This window comes from Cryptomeria japonica, chromosome 9 (assembly GCF_030272615.1).
Source record: "Cryptomeria japonica chromosome 9, Sugi_1.0, whole genome shotgun sequence".
In the NCBI taxonomy this organism is placed as follows: Eukaryota; Viridiplantae; Streptophyta; class Pinopsida; order Cupressales; family Cupressaceae; genus Cryptomeria; species Cryptomeria japonica.
The window spans coordinates 399,636,649-399,653,416 of record NC_081413.1 but is presented as its reverse complement, the minus strand read 5'-3'; the positions used below and the strand labels follow the sequence as shown (position 1 = coordinate 399,653,416).

Here is a 16,768-nt window from a genome sequence, read left to right as displayed (position 1 = left end):
ACAGCATTAGCATCAAATATTCCTGCTATTTTTCCTATTGAAGGCCGCTTGTCTATGGTGGAGATTGCAGTCCTAACAGCATTTGTGTGTGCTTCAGCCACCAAGTTGTGTGCAGCCACCATACCCCACGTGGACTAGCCCATAGTTATAAGGCAATCATCATATACATCATAGAACCTTAACACATGATATTGGAGTTCAATTAATATTTTTCATTTCATAGAAAGTGACAAACAAATGAAGTTTTAACAAAATATAATTGCATTCATTGACAAAACTCATGGCAGATTATATAAAAATTACATTAAAATGCCTAAAGGCTGCAAATTTCAACTAGAAAATGACAATTATATAGAAAAATATTAATATGTAGCTGTCCCTAATCATCCTCCCCTAACACTCTATCAAAATTGGAGTTTGAGTCACTTGGTTTTCCTTCAGCTCTTAACAATTAGCATATCGACACAAATGAGGCTTTTTTTTTTGTTGTTTTTAGGTTGATGTTTTCTGCAAACCCCCTTTTTTTAATTTTTTTTTTCAGTTCTTTTAAAAAAAAAAAGCAACTTAAAGTTGATTCTGCCATAGGGGATGGCCAGTTGTCCTCGGGATGGTTAGGGGACGTGTAGGTGTCCCCTACCTGTCTCAGGGATGGTTAGCCATCCTTCGCCATTTCCACCTGTTCTGTAATCGTACCAGAAATGTTTACGATTTTTTCTTGATTTTTGGGGATGGTGGGGGATGTTTCTAAGGTGTCCCCACATCCTCCAGATGTTTTTGACCTGGGGTGGCTTGATTTTGGCTGGGTACGCATCTGCAAGTAACATGGATCTGTCCATGTTCATTGCTCAAGTCTATCCACATGTAGAAGTTACACAATATTACAATTGTTTCGAAAAGCATAACTGCACCTATGATATGAACATCATATTTAAATTGTCACATAGAAAATACAGAGCAAGTCTAAAGGAAAAAATAGTGGCTTATTGAGCATAATGTCACAACATAGCTAAAATTTTACAACCTTCACATGCAAGTATGTCTAATCATGCAGTCCCAAGAGCTTGTGTACTCAAGCTAACAACAATTGTTTTAGCTCCAACCTAACTATTGGTGAGTTTGGACCATAGATTGCCCCTCTTCCTCAATATTGTTCGGACCGCAATGCTTTGGCTAGAGACTTTAAACTAGCCTTTGTGTGTTTGAGTTTGCTTGCTGAAGAGCTATACTATGTTTGATGCTACTGCTAATTAAAGTGTGAGACAGATTATGCTAAGGTTGTAGCTTCTTAGGGCAATACACAAATATGCTTTCGGCCTTAGTATTAAATTCTACACTAAGGGAGGTGCAAAAATTCCTTCCTAGTATTGATTAAGCATCAGGTCATGTTTAAATGTGATGATTATATATCTCCATAAGATCATACGAAGTAATCACATTACAAACTTTATTTTAACAATTACAGCGATTTTCATGAATAGACATAGATCATCATTTGCTTCTATACTAATATTGATTAACAATTATATTCATTCAATACAATAAATTACTTAATTCGTTCGTTATGAGTGAAGTTCATTTATTATGTGTAGTTAAAGATGTTGGACATTTAGTCTCGGAATTCGACTGGTTATAATTCATAGTAGGATTTCGTTCCAATATAAATTTCTGTTATGTGTTGAATAAGCTAATTAGCACCTTGAGAAATTACGCTTTTAAGTTCCTTGAGCTCCACTCATCATGGACCGCCTACATATCCTTAACATACGGAATCATAGGAGATATGGTCCTTAAATAATGATAGACTTAAAAAACACGTACTATGTTTACTATTTGAATGATTGAATCATATTACAACAATACTAATAATCTTTGTATTCCATAATCCACCACTTAAAGTAATTATAAATTTATAATAACAAGACGTTTTTCACTTGACGAAATCACATAATAGAGTGAATTAGAGTTCTAGTGTTTTGATGCTAAGTTAGGTATAGCCATTTGTTTTACATTGAATGGATACAATCATGTTCCTAAGGTGATTGACATCAATATCTCATGGTTTAACTTCATTTCAAAACATGATCCACTATTGAGGATATCACATCCTACTTTGATATCGACTATGGTCATGCCATTTGGTCAGATATTAAGGAAGTACATGGTTCTTATTTTACCCATCATCACCATTTCTCCAACTATCTATATGGCTTAATCTTCAATCAGAAGAATTAAATTTACTAATTAAATCTTTTAATAAATAATATGCTTATCATCGATAATTATTGCAACTCTAACCAAGTAATCGCCACATAAACAATTCCTTTATACCTTACAATAGATTAGATTGAGGATTCAATGGCAATTCTAAGAATCTAACATAAGCATGACCATTTGTCATTATTATATGTTCATTTCCATTTATCAAATATTATATTCATAGTTAGCAGACTTGGCATGCAGAAAAATTTGGAGGACATTTTTTTTCCAGAGTTAACTCACAAGTTTTATGGTGGGTACTTGGTGAGTTTGAGCTCTTGAGACATGCTGCTTGTAAAAACCATGGATTAAACACTTCAAAAATGCTGTTTTTTGGCTTTTAAATCATTATGAAAATGGTATGCACCATGAAGGTCTATGTGGTTTTGAAGGTTTTTATTTGGGTTTGGTGGCAGGGGCTTCCATCCCTTGACCCCACCCTGTGTGAATGTGCAAGGGGTGCTATCCCCTGATCCTTGCCAAACACATTTGATATGGTTTGGAGGTGCATTGTGTATAAAATCTCTGTTTTTTTTTTTAAATTCAAGTATTTTTTAAGTTGCCAAGTTTTGCCTAGTTGAAATTTTTTGTTCTTCTGAGTCTGAATCTGAGTTGAGACTGACATAGGGCATTTTCTTAAGAGGTAGTTGGACATAGGATTATAATTTTATCCATTTAAAGCTTAAGCCTTATATATTTTCCTTAAGAGTTATTTTATTCAACAAGAACACATAAACACTGATACAAAAAGATATGGAGAAATACCAATACGTTAATCGTGGAAGACAAATTTAAAGCTCTACGTCTTTTTTTTTTTTTAAACTATGCCTGGTAAACATTTTAACGTGATCGGTGATGCTGGCATGATATGCCCTCTGGCTGTACATGAAATGCTTTTGACCTGGAGCTATGAACCGGTGAGGCCACAAATGGGGGATCTCATCCCCACACTTCACTTGTTCAAACCCGCAAGCACAACAGCCAAGTGAAAGCACAAGGCATGTGAGCTCGGTGGCCCAGCAGGGATTTGAACTTTGGATGCATTAACAAAACGGTAGTTATAGACGGCTTCAAAATTGAAGCTGATCTGTAATATTACTGCTGGTACTGTTCTTGCAAGACGATCTACCTGTAGCTTTATTTGCTAAGTATAGATTTGTGGTTCACCAATTGTATTAAAGGCATTTGGGTATTTTACAGCAGAAAAATATTGTCTAAACATGCTAATATGCGTTAGATGGATGCTAATTTGGTAGTTCCAAGCAGTGGGACCATCCTGTATCAGTCTGACTAGTGTTAGTGTTTGATAGCTTCGGGAGATATTTTTCTCTCTAATATAATTAAATGATGAATTATCAAGGCAGGTCGGCCTTCTTCATTTTTTTCATAATATTACTTTCTTCTAGGGCCGACCTAGAGAGGAGGCCGCCCTAGACATGTATATAAGCAAGGTGTTGCTTGCTCATTTGATTTATTATTCAAGTTTGCATTCTTCAAAGAAGTTCACCCCTCCAGCAGCAGATCGCCATTCTTATAGCAGCAGATCAGATTTCTTGAGAAGCATATTTATGTGTATTCTTGCACCAAGGAAAGGCATCATTATTCACTGTATTCGACCTTGTGTTGGGTCTGATTTACAAAGCAGATTTCTGCTCTTATTTATACTATATATAAGAGATATATCCTGCTGGTTTTTTCTCCCTCGAGGAGGGGTTTTCTCCCTCGGTAAACATCGTGTTCATTGTCTTATGTGTTGTTGTATTTCTGCTTATTTCATTTCTGATCCTAAAACTAACAACTAGATGCATGCTGATTTGGCAGAGTTTTCTAAGTGATTTAAAATAGGGAACATTTGACATTTTCCCTTTTTCTGCAATTACACATCACTAACTAAAACCATTATCTGCCCTTCACTTTTATGCTGAATATATTACTATTCAAAGTGTAACCACACCTTTTGACTTATAGTGAATTAACATAAAATTGTCAAAATAATTCCAGGTTGGCCATTTAGGTGACACATATCAGGAATGGGTACATCAGCCAATTGTTAGCAAGGAGGGTCCCCGTTTTTTCGAAAGCAACTTCTGGGAGGTAAAAAATTCAATATGTTTATTTCGTTTTCAACTTTTGTCTAAAATTTGTACACCATTCTAGGTGTGATTGCTTTAAAATGTGGCGATAACAACATGGTGGGTCTGATTTTCCTTAATTACTGTACTTACTTGTTGCCATGTGTTATTACAGTTCCTCACCCGTACTGCCTGGTGGGTTATACCTCTAGTATGGTTGCCTGTTGTATCTTTGACCTTATTGATTTCCATCAAAAGGGGTTTGTCACCAGACCAGGCAGCGTGTGTTCTATTGTCTGGCATCTTTGTCTGGACACTAATGGAATACAGTCTGCATCGGTTCCTTTTCCATATCAAGACAAGTAGTTATTGGTATGTGTGATAGGGTTTTCTGCCCTGAATATTTTGCTTGGAGAAAAATATTTTTCAGGGTTACGACTATGTCTTTATATCATTGCTTGTTCTTGGACATCCTTGTAGAAGTTTCTGACGTACTTATCCAAATTCTATCAGGGGTAATACTCTGCATTATCTGCTTCATGGATGCCACCACAAGCATCCAATGGATGGATATCGACTTGTTTTCCCACCTGCAGCAACGGCAGTACTATTAATTCCGGTATGCTTGCAAGTTTCTAGCTGTTATCTGAAGTGCAAGATGTTCCATTTTCTTATGAACTATTAATTACAAGAAAAACAACAGCTTCATTAAATTCAATATAGACATGCTAAGTAGTAAAATCTTATGTTGCACATATTAAATATCTGTACAGTTTTGGTTCCTGGTGAAGCTGATAACCCCTTACGCTGCGGCTCCTGCTGTTTTGGGTGGAGGATTGCTTGGATATGTGATGTATGACGTTACCCATTATTATTTACATCATGGACAGCCTTCTCAAAATTTGGCACGCGGACTAAAGGTATAGAATATTTCAGCATCCCTTGTATGGAGTGAATCAATTTCTTGTTGCAATTAATTCACAATTCTGCCATATTTGATTTTGTTTTAAGCATTTTTTTGTTCTCGATTGTTATGTTGTGCAAAATTTACCGAATTGTGTTGAAAATGCCTTTATTTTGGAAAATCAGGTTGGATTTTATTTGCTCCAGGGTTGTAACTGCATTCTTTGTTTTATGCAGAAATATCATCTGAATCATCATTTCAAAAATCAGACAAGTGGGTTTGGAATTACGTCATCTCTTTGGGATAGGGTGTTTGATACACTTCCTCCGAAGAAGGCATGAGAGGGTTGAGACGAATTTTTCTATTTGCCACTGTTGATGACTGATTGTATATCTTAAATGGAGCTGGCATGATTAAATACCTTCTTATTGCCTTTTCGAAACAGAGGCGGCGTGTTGCATTCAGGACAGATAATCTAGTGCTCTGCTTTGGGTTGTCGCTTTGACCGAGTTGGAGGCAACTTTGTTTTGCTAGTTGGGATTGAATTCTCTCTGCCACCATTTGTCGCTGTATTATTATAGTTCCAATCTTTTTCAATTAATTGTTTCATGCAGTTCTTAGGTAGATAATTGTCTGTAGAACTTGGTCTTGCTTTGTGACTGGGTAATGAATATTAAGAGTGATATAATTTTAAATTGATTCTTTATTAATTCTAAAGCCAAGTTCATTTATTTTCCCAAAATAATTATGAGTTGATATATGAGACAAATCAGAAATAAATGTTTCAAATTGCAAAAATAGAAGCGATAAATTTTGGAATTTTTGTAAAACCAATGCATCGAATCTTTAGTTATAATTTTGCATTCCAAATTATAAAGCAAATACTTAATGCTGCCAACTTCATCGAAACTACATCAGTTGAAAATTTAAGGTTGATTGTTGAATGTAACTGTTCTGCGATATAAACTAGCTAAGGATGAATTACAGAACTGTAAGGCTGCAAACAAACAATGCTAATATTGCATAAGATGAACTATTTCTTTTAGAATTTTTGGCAATATCTATTAAGAGTTTTTTTTATATTCCAGCAAGTGTGATTTTGTTTTGTAATGATAAATTCCACCATTCTGACCTGAATGTTAAAGATGTTACTGGTTAAATTCTTATTAGAGATTCAGAATGCAATACAATAATATGTGTTGCATGTAATAAACTTTATTGCCATTGAATATCACCAATAAATGAAGTGGCTGGGTAAAATGAATTCCCACACCCCTTTTTAACCTCAGAACGGTTGCCTTTCTTTTCCATATCTCCCTTTTTGCAGTTTGATTTTATCAACAAGTCACAAAGAGCCCAAAATAAATTAGACCGACTTCTATGTGCTGCAACAATGTTGTGATGGTCTTTTTAATGCTTAGAATACATCAAAATGCTGGGCGGCTGGGTTTATGAAGTCTTAACAGCATTATGACCACTCAACTATTGACTTGTAGTTGTGTTGCCAATCCTTCCCTCTCCATATCATCTTCTAAGGTAATTTGATCCCTTTCAAACTCCAAACAAGGCTTCCATTAAAAGTGTGATTCTTTTTTTTCAAAATTGAACACCAAAAATGATGGTATGACTAAGATAATAGAGTTCTAACAAAATTAAGAATATTCGCACTTCACTTTTTAGCTTTCATGTCATCATTGGAGACTTGTTGGTTGAAAACTTTGTACACTTGGAGAAATATACAAAATTGTGGTTTCAACCATAGCGTGTGAGTAAAACTCTTTTAATTAAGGGAAGACTCTTTCTATCTAACTACAACTTTGAAAATAAAATAGGATGGGACAACAATCTTTTTTCTTTCAAGAAAGATAATATCTTTTTCTCTTCACAGAAAAAACGATAGTGGTTTGATATAAAACAACAGTAACAACTTTCGAAATGAATGAGAGAAAGGAAATGAAGTTTTTTGAAAGCTCAAGGACTTTCGTCATTTCCTTCGGGACGGGACAACAATATCAAGCTCAAAGACTTGATTATGTGAAGTCCTATCTACCCTTTTCTATACTAACGCTATCAAGAACAAATCATAACAACTCAAAGACTGAAATATCTTATTCTTTTCTACTTAAAACAATGAGTAGTGTAAGCTCAAAGACTTGTAGCTATTTTTCACAAAATCTGTTTTTAAACTCTCTTAAGAATAAGTGCAAGCACAAAGACTTACAACTCCTCTCAAAAGAGTATTTATTCTAATTTATATTAACCTCAAATATTTGCAGCATAAAGATTGCAAATCAAATGCGATTAAGCTCTTTAAGAAACACTTGCAAGAAATATAATAAAGAACACACTCTAAAAAAAGTAGCACAAAGACTCAAAGCTTGAGCAATTTCCTTCTATTCCTTTCAATTCTTGAATTCACACATGAAAGTTCAAAGATTTATTTGCTGTAAATTTGGTAGAGTTTTTGCTTGCTTTCCAAAAGATAAAGATTACAATAAACCTTTCAAGTATTTATAGAAGAGGAGTCTTGAGAAAAATGTGGGAGGATCTTAACTAACTTGAGAGATTCTCTCAACCACCAAGACTTATTCAATAACTAACTAAGACTTATTCCAACTACAGTCCTAATTGAACACAACTTGTAGTTGCCTTACATGTAATTACAAAAGTGCAAGTAAAGACTTGACTTGCATTTTACAAAAAGACTTTTACATGTAACTTGTCAAAAAAAAACTACAACTAAAAGATTACAAATCTGGAAAAATACAACTAAGTGTTGAAAAACAAGTAAGCTGCAGCACGTGAAGACATGAATCCTTCAAACTTTTGGATGATCATTCGTAGTTCATCAAGATCCGGTTCATGGGTGTCCTTGGCAATAACCATGGTCTCCACAATGATATCATGGCATCAGAGGAGCGTAGAGTTGTCCTTATCCAAGATGGACTGAATTTCATGCAAAAAGATTTGGTGTTTCATCAAAATTTGAATTGAAGAAGCTGGGAATTGTTCGCTCCTCCATTCATTATGAATCTTCATCTGTAAATCTGCAAGAGCTTCTTTTTCTGGTATCGGCTCTTCATCCTGACTCATTATGTTGCAAGAGGCCCTTTTACAATGAGAAACAATATCTTGAAAAACTTCACCTCGTAATCTCATTGCATCACCAATCTCCTCAATGAGGGATTTAAGAACAAGGGCCTTATTTTTCAGAAGCTTTTCAAATTCCAAGTACATGACCCTGGAAGGGATAATGGCATGCTTTTGTAGAACACTCAACTGTTGTTGGGGCATGGTGTGCCGGTTGTCAAACTACCTTCAACACTTTCCAGATTCTTCTTAAAAGCGTCGGAGGTATGACTTAATTTCTCTTCAATAGTCTCCAACTTAGACATCATCTGGAAAATGTTTTTCAGCACTTGTGCACATAGATCATGAAGCTGATCAACCCAGGAATCCAATGCTTGTACTTTCTGAGCAACCCTTTCAACACTACGAATTGATTCTTGTGCCTCGGTAGAACTTGAAGGATTACTCACCTCACCAGTTTGTTTTGTGATTTTACGAACAACTGCAACAAGTTGTCGGTTGTCCTCTTCTAGCTTGTCTTTCTTAGCTAAAAGTTCATCGCACCGCTGTACTAGTGAAGCTACATAAAACTGAGCATCATATTTAATCACCTCATGTGTTTGCTTACCCAATTCTATCCTTGTAACTTTGTGATCAGCAGCTGATATCTCTTCAAGTGGCTTATTTGCAATGGATTCAACAATTTCAGCTACCTTCATCTTGTTGCTGTCAACAATTACTCTGGAGATAGTCTTGGCCTTTTTAGCAACCTTGGGTCTAGATTGTTTAAGTTGCTAATAATCAAAGGCATTTGGTGAGATTTCTTGCTTTTTCCCTTTTGGAGTAAAAGATCTAAGCCATGGAGGTAAAGCCATCAACTCTCCTTCAGTAGCAGCTATAGGCAAAGGAGAAGCAGTTTCTGTTTGAATAACCATGGTCATCCTCGGAGGAGTATTTGTTTGGATGGTGATTGTTGGGTCTCAAATCAACAGATTGGATAGGTTCTAAGGAAATGCCAACTCCTATGATCAAACCTTCCAATTGACTTGGCCAACATATAGAGTGAACTTGTTTAGTTGTTAACTCTCTCACTTTAGGCTCTGCAGGACCTAGGCGGGTGTACCTATTCACCAGTTGTTCTTAATGACTGGTGCTTCTTATAGCAGATTAAGTGTCTTGATCTGATTCCCTCCTATCTCAAGATGGCATAGATTCCTAGGATGGAGATATAGCAGATGAGTTCAAGATTGTTGTTGTAGAAGCTATTTGATCTATGTTTCTTACTTAGTTACTCCTGTTGCTTTTAAAATGACATATGACGAATACGGTGATAAGTGTAATCTGTAAATAACCAGTGCCTTCTTCGCTGTTTGGGCTACAGAGTCATTATATTTTCTTTAGGACTTATTATGCGAACCTGTGAGACAACTTTTTAACCCACCCCTTTATGGACCTGTCGGTTATTATATCTTTTGAGATCAATTGAATGCTTATATCATAAGTTGCTTGAATGAATTTACCCCTACCTTTAAGGGACCATTCAAGTAAGCACTGCGAAGAACAATTACAATTCGCAAGCAGAACTTTTATTTCAACTTTATAACATATAACATAAATTTCATTCCAAGAATATGAATAACCTTATCTCTTTAGATAATATCACAAGCGATCGCCGAAACAAAATGAAATAATCCACAACGCATACGCAAAGAAAAACAACTAATCATAGCATGTATTCCATCAAAATTTGTATAACAGAGAACTTACAGGTTGGCATACATTGCTATCTTGTTCCTATTCTAACTTGTTACCCTATTACAAAAAGCCTTTCTCACATATATATGAGAGCAAGAGCCAATTATGAAAAGACGTGTCTTTTCAAAACATTAATTGTTAATTTGAATATTCCTAACAAACTTAAGTAAAAAGAGATTAAGAATTCCTAAATGATGAATATAATCATCATCTTTGAAAGTCTTGATCTTAACACTCTGTTTCTTCAATTCTTCTCCTTGTGAAAGGTATTCGAAGATCATTTGGTTGACGGTAGGGGCCATGTCTTTGCTTCGGTCCAATCTTGACAGAGCGCGATCCTTGATGCTTATAAGCTCATTCCGCAAATCTTCCATGGACATTACTCCTCCTTCTTTATAAAATGAGGGCATTCCAATAGGGCTCCCATCATCCAATTCTTTAAGATCTCGCTTTAGCATATCTTCGAATTTAGCATGATCTTCTATGTGTGAAGTCCCTTCAGCCTTCTCCTCTGGTGTCATCACATCAATACTGCTTATCACCTCATCCAATCGTGCTTTTAACCTTTCATGCTCTCTTAATGCTTTTATGGTTCCAGCGTACACCCTCCAGTAATGTTCGACATGTATAAGCATGGTGTTGAATCGGTGTTCAATGATGTTGTTAACCAATTTATCCATTTTTTGCTGGATATTGTTTATCTGTTTGGTAGCCTTATCTGCTTGATACTTCCAATATAGAGCATTAGAAACATCATCCAAGCTCTGTCCTGTAGGATACGAGGCATATTCATTCAAGGGAATCCCTGTCTCAAGTTGTAATATTTTCGTTTGCAACTTTTGATTCTCTTCTTTAGATTTTTCATATAAGCCCTTATAAGTAATATTTTCTCTGACCAAAAACTCCGTCTGATCCATATTTAATTTGGCTACATCCAGGTTCAACTTTGCAGTGACCCTAGGGTCAGTCTTTCCAACCTGTTGAATCATGAGGTGTCCAAAGGTTTCTTCGATATCTACAATAATTAGCCTTTTTCCCTTTGGATATAATGCCCATTGTAGGAGAGCCTTTTGATTAGGGTCATACCCGGAGCCTAGGAACAATTTATCTACCTCTTGAGGCAACACCTGTTGATTCAAATCCTGTTTTTTCAAGAATCCGTCAAAAAGAAGTGCTGAATTTATGTCCCAACCAGAGAAGATGATGACACCAGCTTCTTTTAATATTTTCCTCCCTTTCTCAGGGGTCATATCCTTCATGAGGGTATCAATTTCATCCTGTAATCTTTTCATCTGTTCTTCTTCGGGCCTTCCAGCCATGCTTCGTTTCACATGGGCCCCTTTATACTGGTACAAGAATGAAAGGAATTCCCTTGAAGAGGCGAATCCGTCATCAGCAACGAAATCCTCATGCTCTGTCATTCTTATGTCAACTACATCTTTAATGTTGAATTCACCAGTGTCTACATCCACCTCTGCTTCAAAACCCGGAGGATAATCTTCTCTAGGAGAGTCAACAGGGATACTACTAGCAGTTGATTTTGGTGACATGTGAGCCAATGGTTGACTATCCTTTTCAGTATTGATAAAATGAAGGAACTGGGGGGGCACCCTATGCATAATCTCTACTTCATGTTGAATTAGCCTTTTGGCTATCTCCACAGGGTCTTGGAGGTTTCCAAGCAAGTCTCCATCCACCATCTCCCTTGCTCTTTTCCATTTGAAGGCTTCCCAAGTCATTTCGCCTTTTTCTCTCAAAGCCCTGGCCTCTTCCCTTTCAAGGTTCTTGATCAAGTCATCTGGCATTTTAGCCACATGTATTCCGGCCTTTAGTTTTTGTGACGCCCTGGCAGCTCTTATATATCCCTCAAGATCAAAGTTCTCTCTAGGTTCACCCAGAGTCATGCCATAATAATCTAATTTATTTTGAAGTAGATGATAGCTTTTTGAACTTTTAACAATAAAATTGGAAAAAACCAATAACCCTGGAACAATGGACTGTTTACCAAAATCCGTAAGATGTTTGGCACTGACCGTAGATAACTGTCTCACAATCTCCAGGCTAGCCACCCTGTTTGGTACTGTAATTGGAAGCATGTATGGCTTTCCTTCATACCCAAATACCCTGATTTCTGTATGATTATTGTGGCAATACCAGTCACCCCAATTGTGATCAATCTGGGACTCCGGAGAGAAGTCTTTTGGCCTGAGGAATCTCTTAATTTCAGGGGACAAAGTATAATCTCTATGTTGCCCAAAGGCTGCACTAAGGGGTTTCACAAAATATTCCTGAAAGTGCTAGTACTGGTTGTTCATGAATCTTTGATCCCATGCAAAAACCCACAACTGAACTGGTTTCTTCAAACCATTCTTATCATAAGCTCTGATGCAGAAATCATCTGACCAGAAATTGATTTCTTGTCCACAATAAAGAATAATATGCATCAATAAAGAGTACAATGAAAAATGGATATTCACAAGGTCTTCTTTCAACTTCTCCAAACCATGATTTAGGGCATCTGCAACATAAGTGGCATAATGAAATGACCTAGGGTCTTTCGATTGTAAATCGACGCACAGAACCATAACCCCAATATCCATGAGAGGATGAGCCTCTAAGCCTAATACTTGGGCTGCAACATAGTATGTATATTTAAAATACAGATGGAAATGGTTGACATCGAATGGCACCTTGTCATTTTTGTTGAAAGGAACAATAGACCCGCCCACTTTCGGCCGGTGAATAGGTAATCTCCATGTCCTGTAGATGTTTTCTAAGCTAAAGAATTCTTGCGACAGTTTCTGCATATCGATTTTCTCCTCTACTTCCCAGTCTAGATCAAATACCATATCAATAGTCTGTTTGTTAATCACCACCAAGGGATTCCCTCGGTAGTCGCATATGGTTTTGGTTCTCGGATCATAACAATCTACCAGAGCTTTCATTAATTCAACATCCACAAACACATTTGGGACTACCAATTTCCCTAAGTTTTTCTTCCATAGATTACTTATGGGCTCAAGAGCATCCCTTCTTTTGTAACTAAACAGGAACAATTCATGTCCCCTGATTTCGGTCCATATGTCTCCCAGATGTTCAAATCTATCCTCCAATCCTTCTTCTTCACTTTTGATCATTTTAGACCTCACGCTGGATGTCGGGCACTGGTCTAGCAAATCCTGAGTCAAAGCTCTACCTTCCTTTTTCTGTCTTTTGGGCTTCTCTTCAGGGTTTAGCTCTTTCCCTTTCCTACTCCTTTTAGAAGAAGAAGACGGTTCCATAATAAATACGAGAAATCAAACTTGCTTGGAAAATTTGTCTAGCTCCTCTGATTGTCGTTCACGAATTCTAGCAAATTCCTTGCAGCTTTCAGTTTCTTAGCATCAATCTGGTTCTTATGAAAAATTCGATCAGTTAAGCTATAATTGCATGGGCAACTTGTGCATAGTTAATGTCTCTGCGTCTATAACGGCTATTCAAATGTTTAAACTTAATTGCAGATGTGACATTCTTCACTTGGGCTTTTAACTCTTTCGCGGGAAGTACTATTCAACTGAAATGATCATAAATTGAGTTTTCGATGAAACCCTTGTCTTCGGCCGGATACTTTAATCTTTCATCGAAAGCTCACTTCCTTCGATATCACTTCATCGGTGAATAGCCTATGTCGAAAAACCCTTTTCAAGTCTCCTCGAAATCATCTTTTTTTCGATGAACTTTCTTTTGATAAGTCACTCGCAAGTTTCATCGAAATCATATTTCGATGAGTTCTATTCTTCGATGAAAGTTCATGCAAGCTCTTCGAAAGTCATTTTTCTTCGACATCCCCCTCATCGATAAAACCCCTCTGTTTTTGTTCGATACAATGCTATCGATGAGATTTGCATTTCGATGAATGCTTTTTGAATTTCTTCGGCAGTTGTTTCTCATCGAAATCACTTTTTGCCTTTTGCTTTTTGCTTTTTGCTTTTTGATGAAACTGGAGTATCGATGAGCGGCTGCCTTCATTTATCGAAAGTGATATTCCACCGAAGACATTTTTACGTAGTGCTTTACACGTCATGCTTTATTTCGATGAAAGCATTCTTTCGGTGAAACTCCTTTTGAGATGCTCGATATGACATTTTTGTCAATAACCTTTTAGTTTTCATGCCCTTGGGAAGATTTTTTTAATTTTTAAACATAGTGTTCAACAGTGGCTCTGACTGAGGATGGAGGCATATTGTGTATGTCTTCAAGAATTCAGAATCTCTGGTTAGTGAGGAAAAAATTTGACAAGTCATGGTATGTACAATGGAAGTGAATCCTAATCTACTGTACATGTAATAGAGTTCATCAAGAAAATAATTTTATCAAGAATTGTCCATGTACTGGCAATTCTTGGACTTCCCTTGCTGTATTTTGGAGCAGGTAGGAGTCTCCTCCCTTTTTATCCATAATCACATATGGTCCAATCCATAAAGCCTCAAATTTGCCATGCTTGCCTTTGTCCTGACTCCTGGCATTCCACATTAAGACCCAATCACCCACACAAAATTTCCTATCCGTCGTCCTCCTGTCATACAACCTCTTCATCTGATTTTGAATCTTTATATTCTGCTTCTGAGCCTTTGTTCTGACTTCATCAAGCTTTGCTAACTGCATCATCCTCTCTTGTGAGGGGTCTTCAACATCTATCCCTTCTTGAGTCACGAACCTATGTACCGGCAAGAGATTGTCCAAAGGCAATCTGGCTCTTTTGCCATAAACCAACTCAAATGGAGACTTTCTCGTAGATTTCTTCATTGTTATTCTATCTGCCCATAATGCAAGACTTAATTTTGAATCCCATGCCTTCTTGTTGTGTCCCAACATCTTTTTAATGATCTTTAAGATGTTCTTGTTGCTTGATTCAGCTTGCCCATTTCCTTGAGGGTGGTAAGGAGAGGAATGAGATATTTGAATGCCATACTCTTTACAAAAAGTGTTGAATTTCTCCGACCTAAAGGACATGCCATTGCCTGAGATGATCTTTGCAGGATCACCGAATCTAGTAATAATGTTCTCCATTATGAATTTTATTACCACCTTACTGGTAGCTTGTCTAGTAGGTATTGCCTCTACCCACTTGGTAAAATAGTCTGTAGCAACCAATATCCATCTGTGCCCTCCGCTGGACTTTTCAGATATCTCTCCTATGAAATCAATTCCCCATTGTTGAAAGGGTTCCTCAGCTAGCATTGGTCTTAATGGAAGTGACCCTTGATATTTCAATTTGCCTGAAAACTTCTGACAAGCTTCACACTTTCTAACATACCTATAAGAGTCATTGAAAACGCATGGCCAAAAGTATCCAGCTCTTAATATCTTATGTGCAGTAGTCTTAGCCGAAAAATGACCACCACAAACCCCATCATGCATCTCTTGGAGAACTTTCTCAGCTTGGCAGTTATCTAGGCACAATAATAATATCCCATCTCTGTTTTTCCAATACAAGTCCCCATTGACAATCATGTATCTCGCAGATTTCAACTTTAAAGTTCTTCTCTAATTATCTGTCATACCATCTGGGCATTTTAAGTGCTTAAGGTAGTATATAATGTCAGTGTACCATGTTGTATTCTCAATACTGAAGTTTGCTTCTTCTAACCCTACTTGGTTTACACAAGACTCCTCAATTTCAGTCCCTGTCATGAGTTTGGCCAACCCTTGTCCTTTGATAACTTGTGAAATTTTGAGTTCAATGTTGAACTCTTGTATTTGGTTGATCCACTTACATCTTTTGCCTGTGACCTCAGTTTGTCTGAAGATATCTTTTACTGCTGCATTAGGAACATATGCTACAACTTCAGCCCCCACTAAGTATGGTCTAAACTGTTTTACTGATTTAACCAAGGCATAAGCCTGTTTTTCATTCAACTCATATTTTATCTCTGAAGGGTTCAAAGACTTGCTAAAATATGCAATGGGTTGCTCATATCCTTCTGGATTCTTCTGCAACAATACTGCTGCTATTGTATGACAAGAAGCAAATGAGAATATTATAAAAGGCTTGCTGAAATCTGGAGAGATTAGTACTGGTGCTTCAGAAATTGCTCTTTTGATTGCTACAAAGGAATCAATTGCTTCCTCAGTCCAATCAATTTGGACTCCTTTCTTTTACATCTTTACTATAGGTTTTATTATGTCTGCAAAATTTAGAATAAACCTTCTCACAAAATTTATTTGTCCCAAGAATGATTGAATGGCCTTGATAGTTCGAGGAATGGGAACCTCATTGATAGCTGCTACCCTTTCAGGGTCAATTCTCACCCCTTCCTTGGATACTATGTGTCCAAGTAACTTTCCTTCTTCGACACCAAAATGACATTTTTTAGGATTTAAGGAAATCCCATACTCTAAGGCTTTCTTGAATATCTTCTCAAGGTGCTCACAATGATCATCAGCCCTTTTTGAGTATGCAGTTAAATCATCTTGGTATACTACCATGATTATGTCAATCAGTTCTGCAAAAGCCACATCCATTGCTCTCTGAAATGTGGCACCAGCATTAGTCAATCCAAATGGCATTCGTGCATATACATAAGTGCCCCATGGAGTTGTAAAGGCTGTTTTGTACTTTTCAGTTTCTTTAACTTTCACCTGATTATAACCTGAAAACCCATCCATCATAGATAACAATTCACATCCTGTTACTTTCTGCAGCATGTTGTCCATATTTGGCAATGGGTAA

General features: G+C 36.8%; 1 protein-coding gene across 1 annotated transcript in view; it reads left to right on the top strand.

Moving 5' to 3' along the window:
* Positions 1–5,963, top strand: part of LOC131073105 (dihydroceramide fatty acyl 2-hydroxylase FAH2) — a 31,244-nt gene extending 25,281 nt beyond the window's left edge. The window contains exons 3-7 of the mRNA XM_058009481.2: positions 4,258–4,350; positions 4,504–4,700; positions 4,842–4,947; positions 5,102–5,248; positions 5,469–5,963. Of these exons, the coding sequence (XP_057865464.1) occupies positions 4,258–4,350; positions 4,504–4,700; positions 4,842–4,947; positions 5,102–5,248; positions 5,469–5,573 (648 nt within the window). The 3' untranslated portion in view covers positions 5,574–5,963. The remainder of the gene's footprint in view (positions 1–4,257; positions 4,351–4,503; positions 4,701–4,841; positions 4,948–5,101; positions 5,249–5,468) is intronic.
* The last annotated feature ends 10,805 nt before the right edge of the window (positions 5,964–16,768 follow it).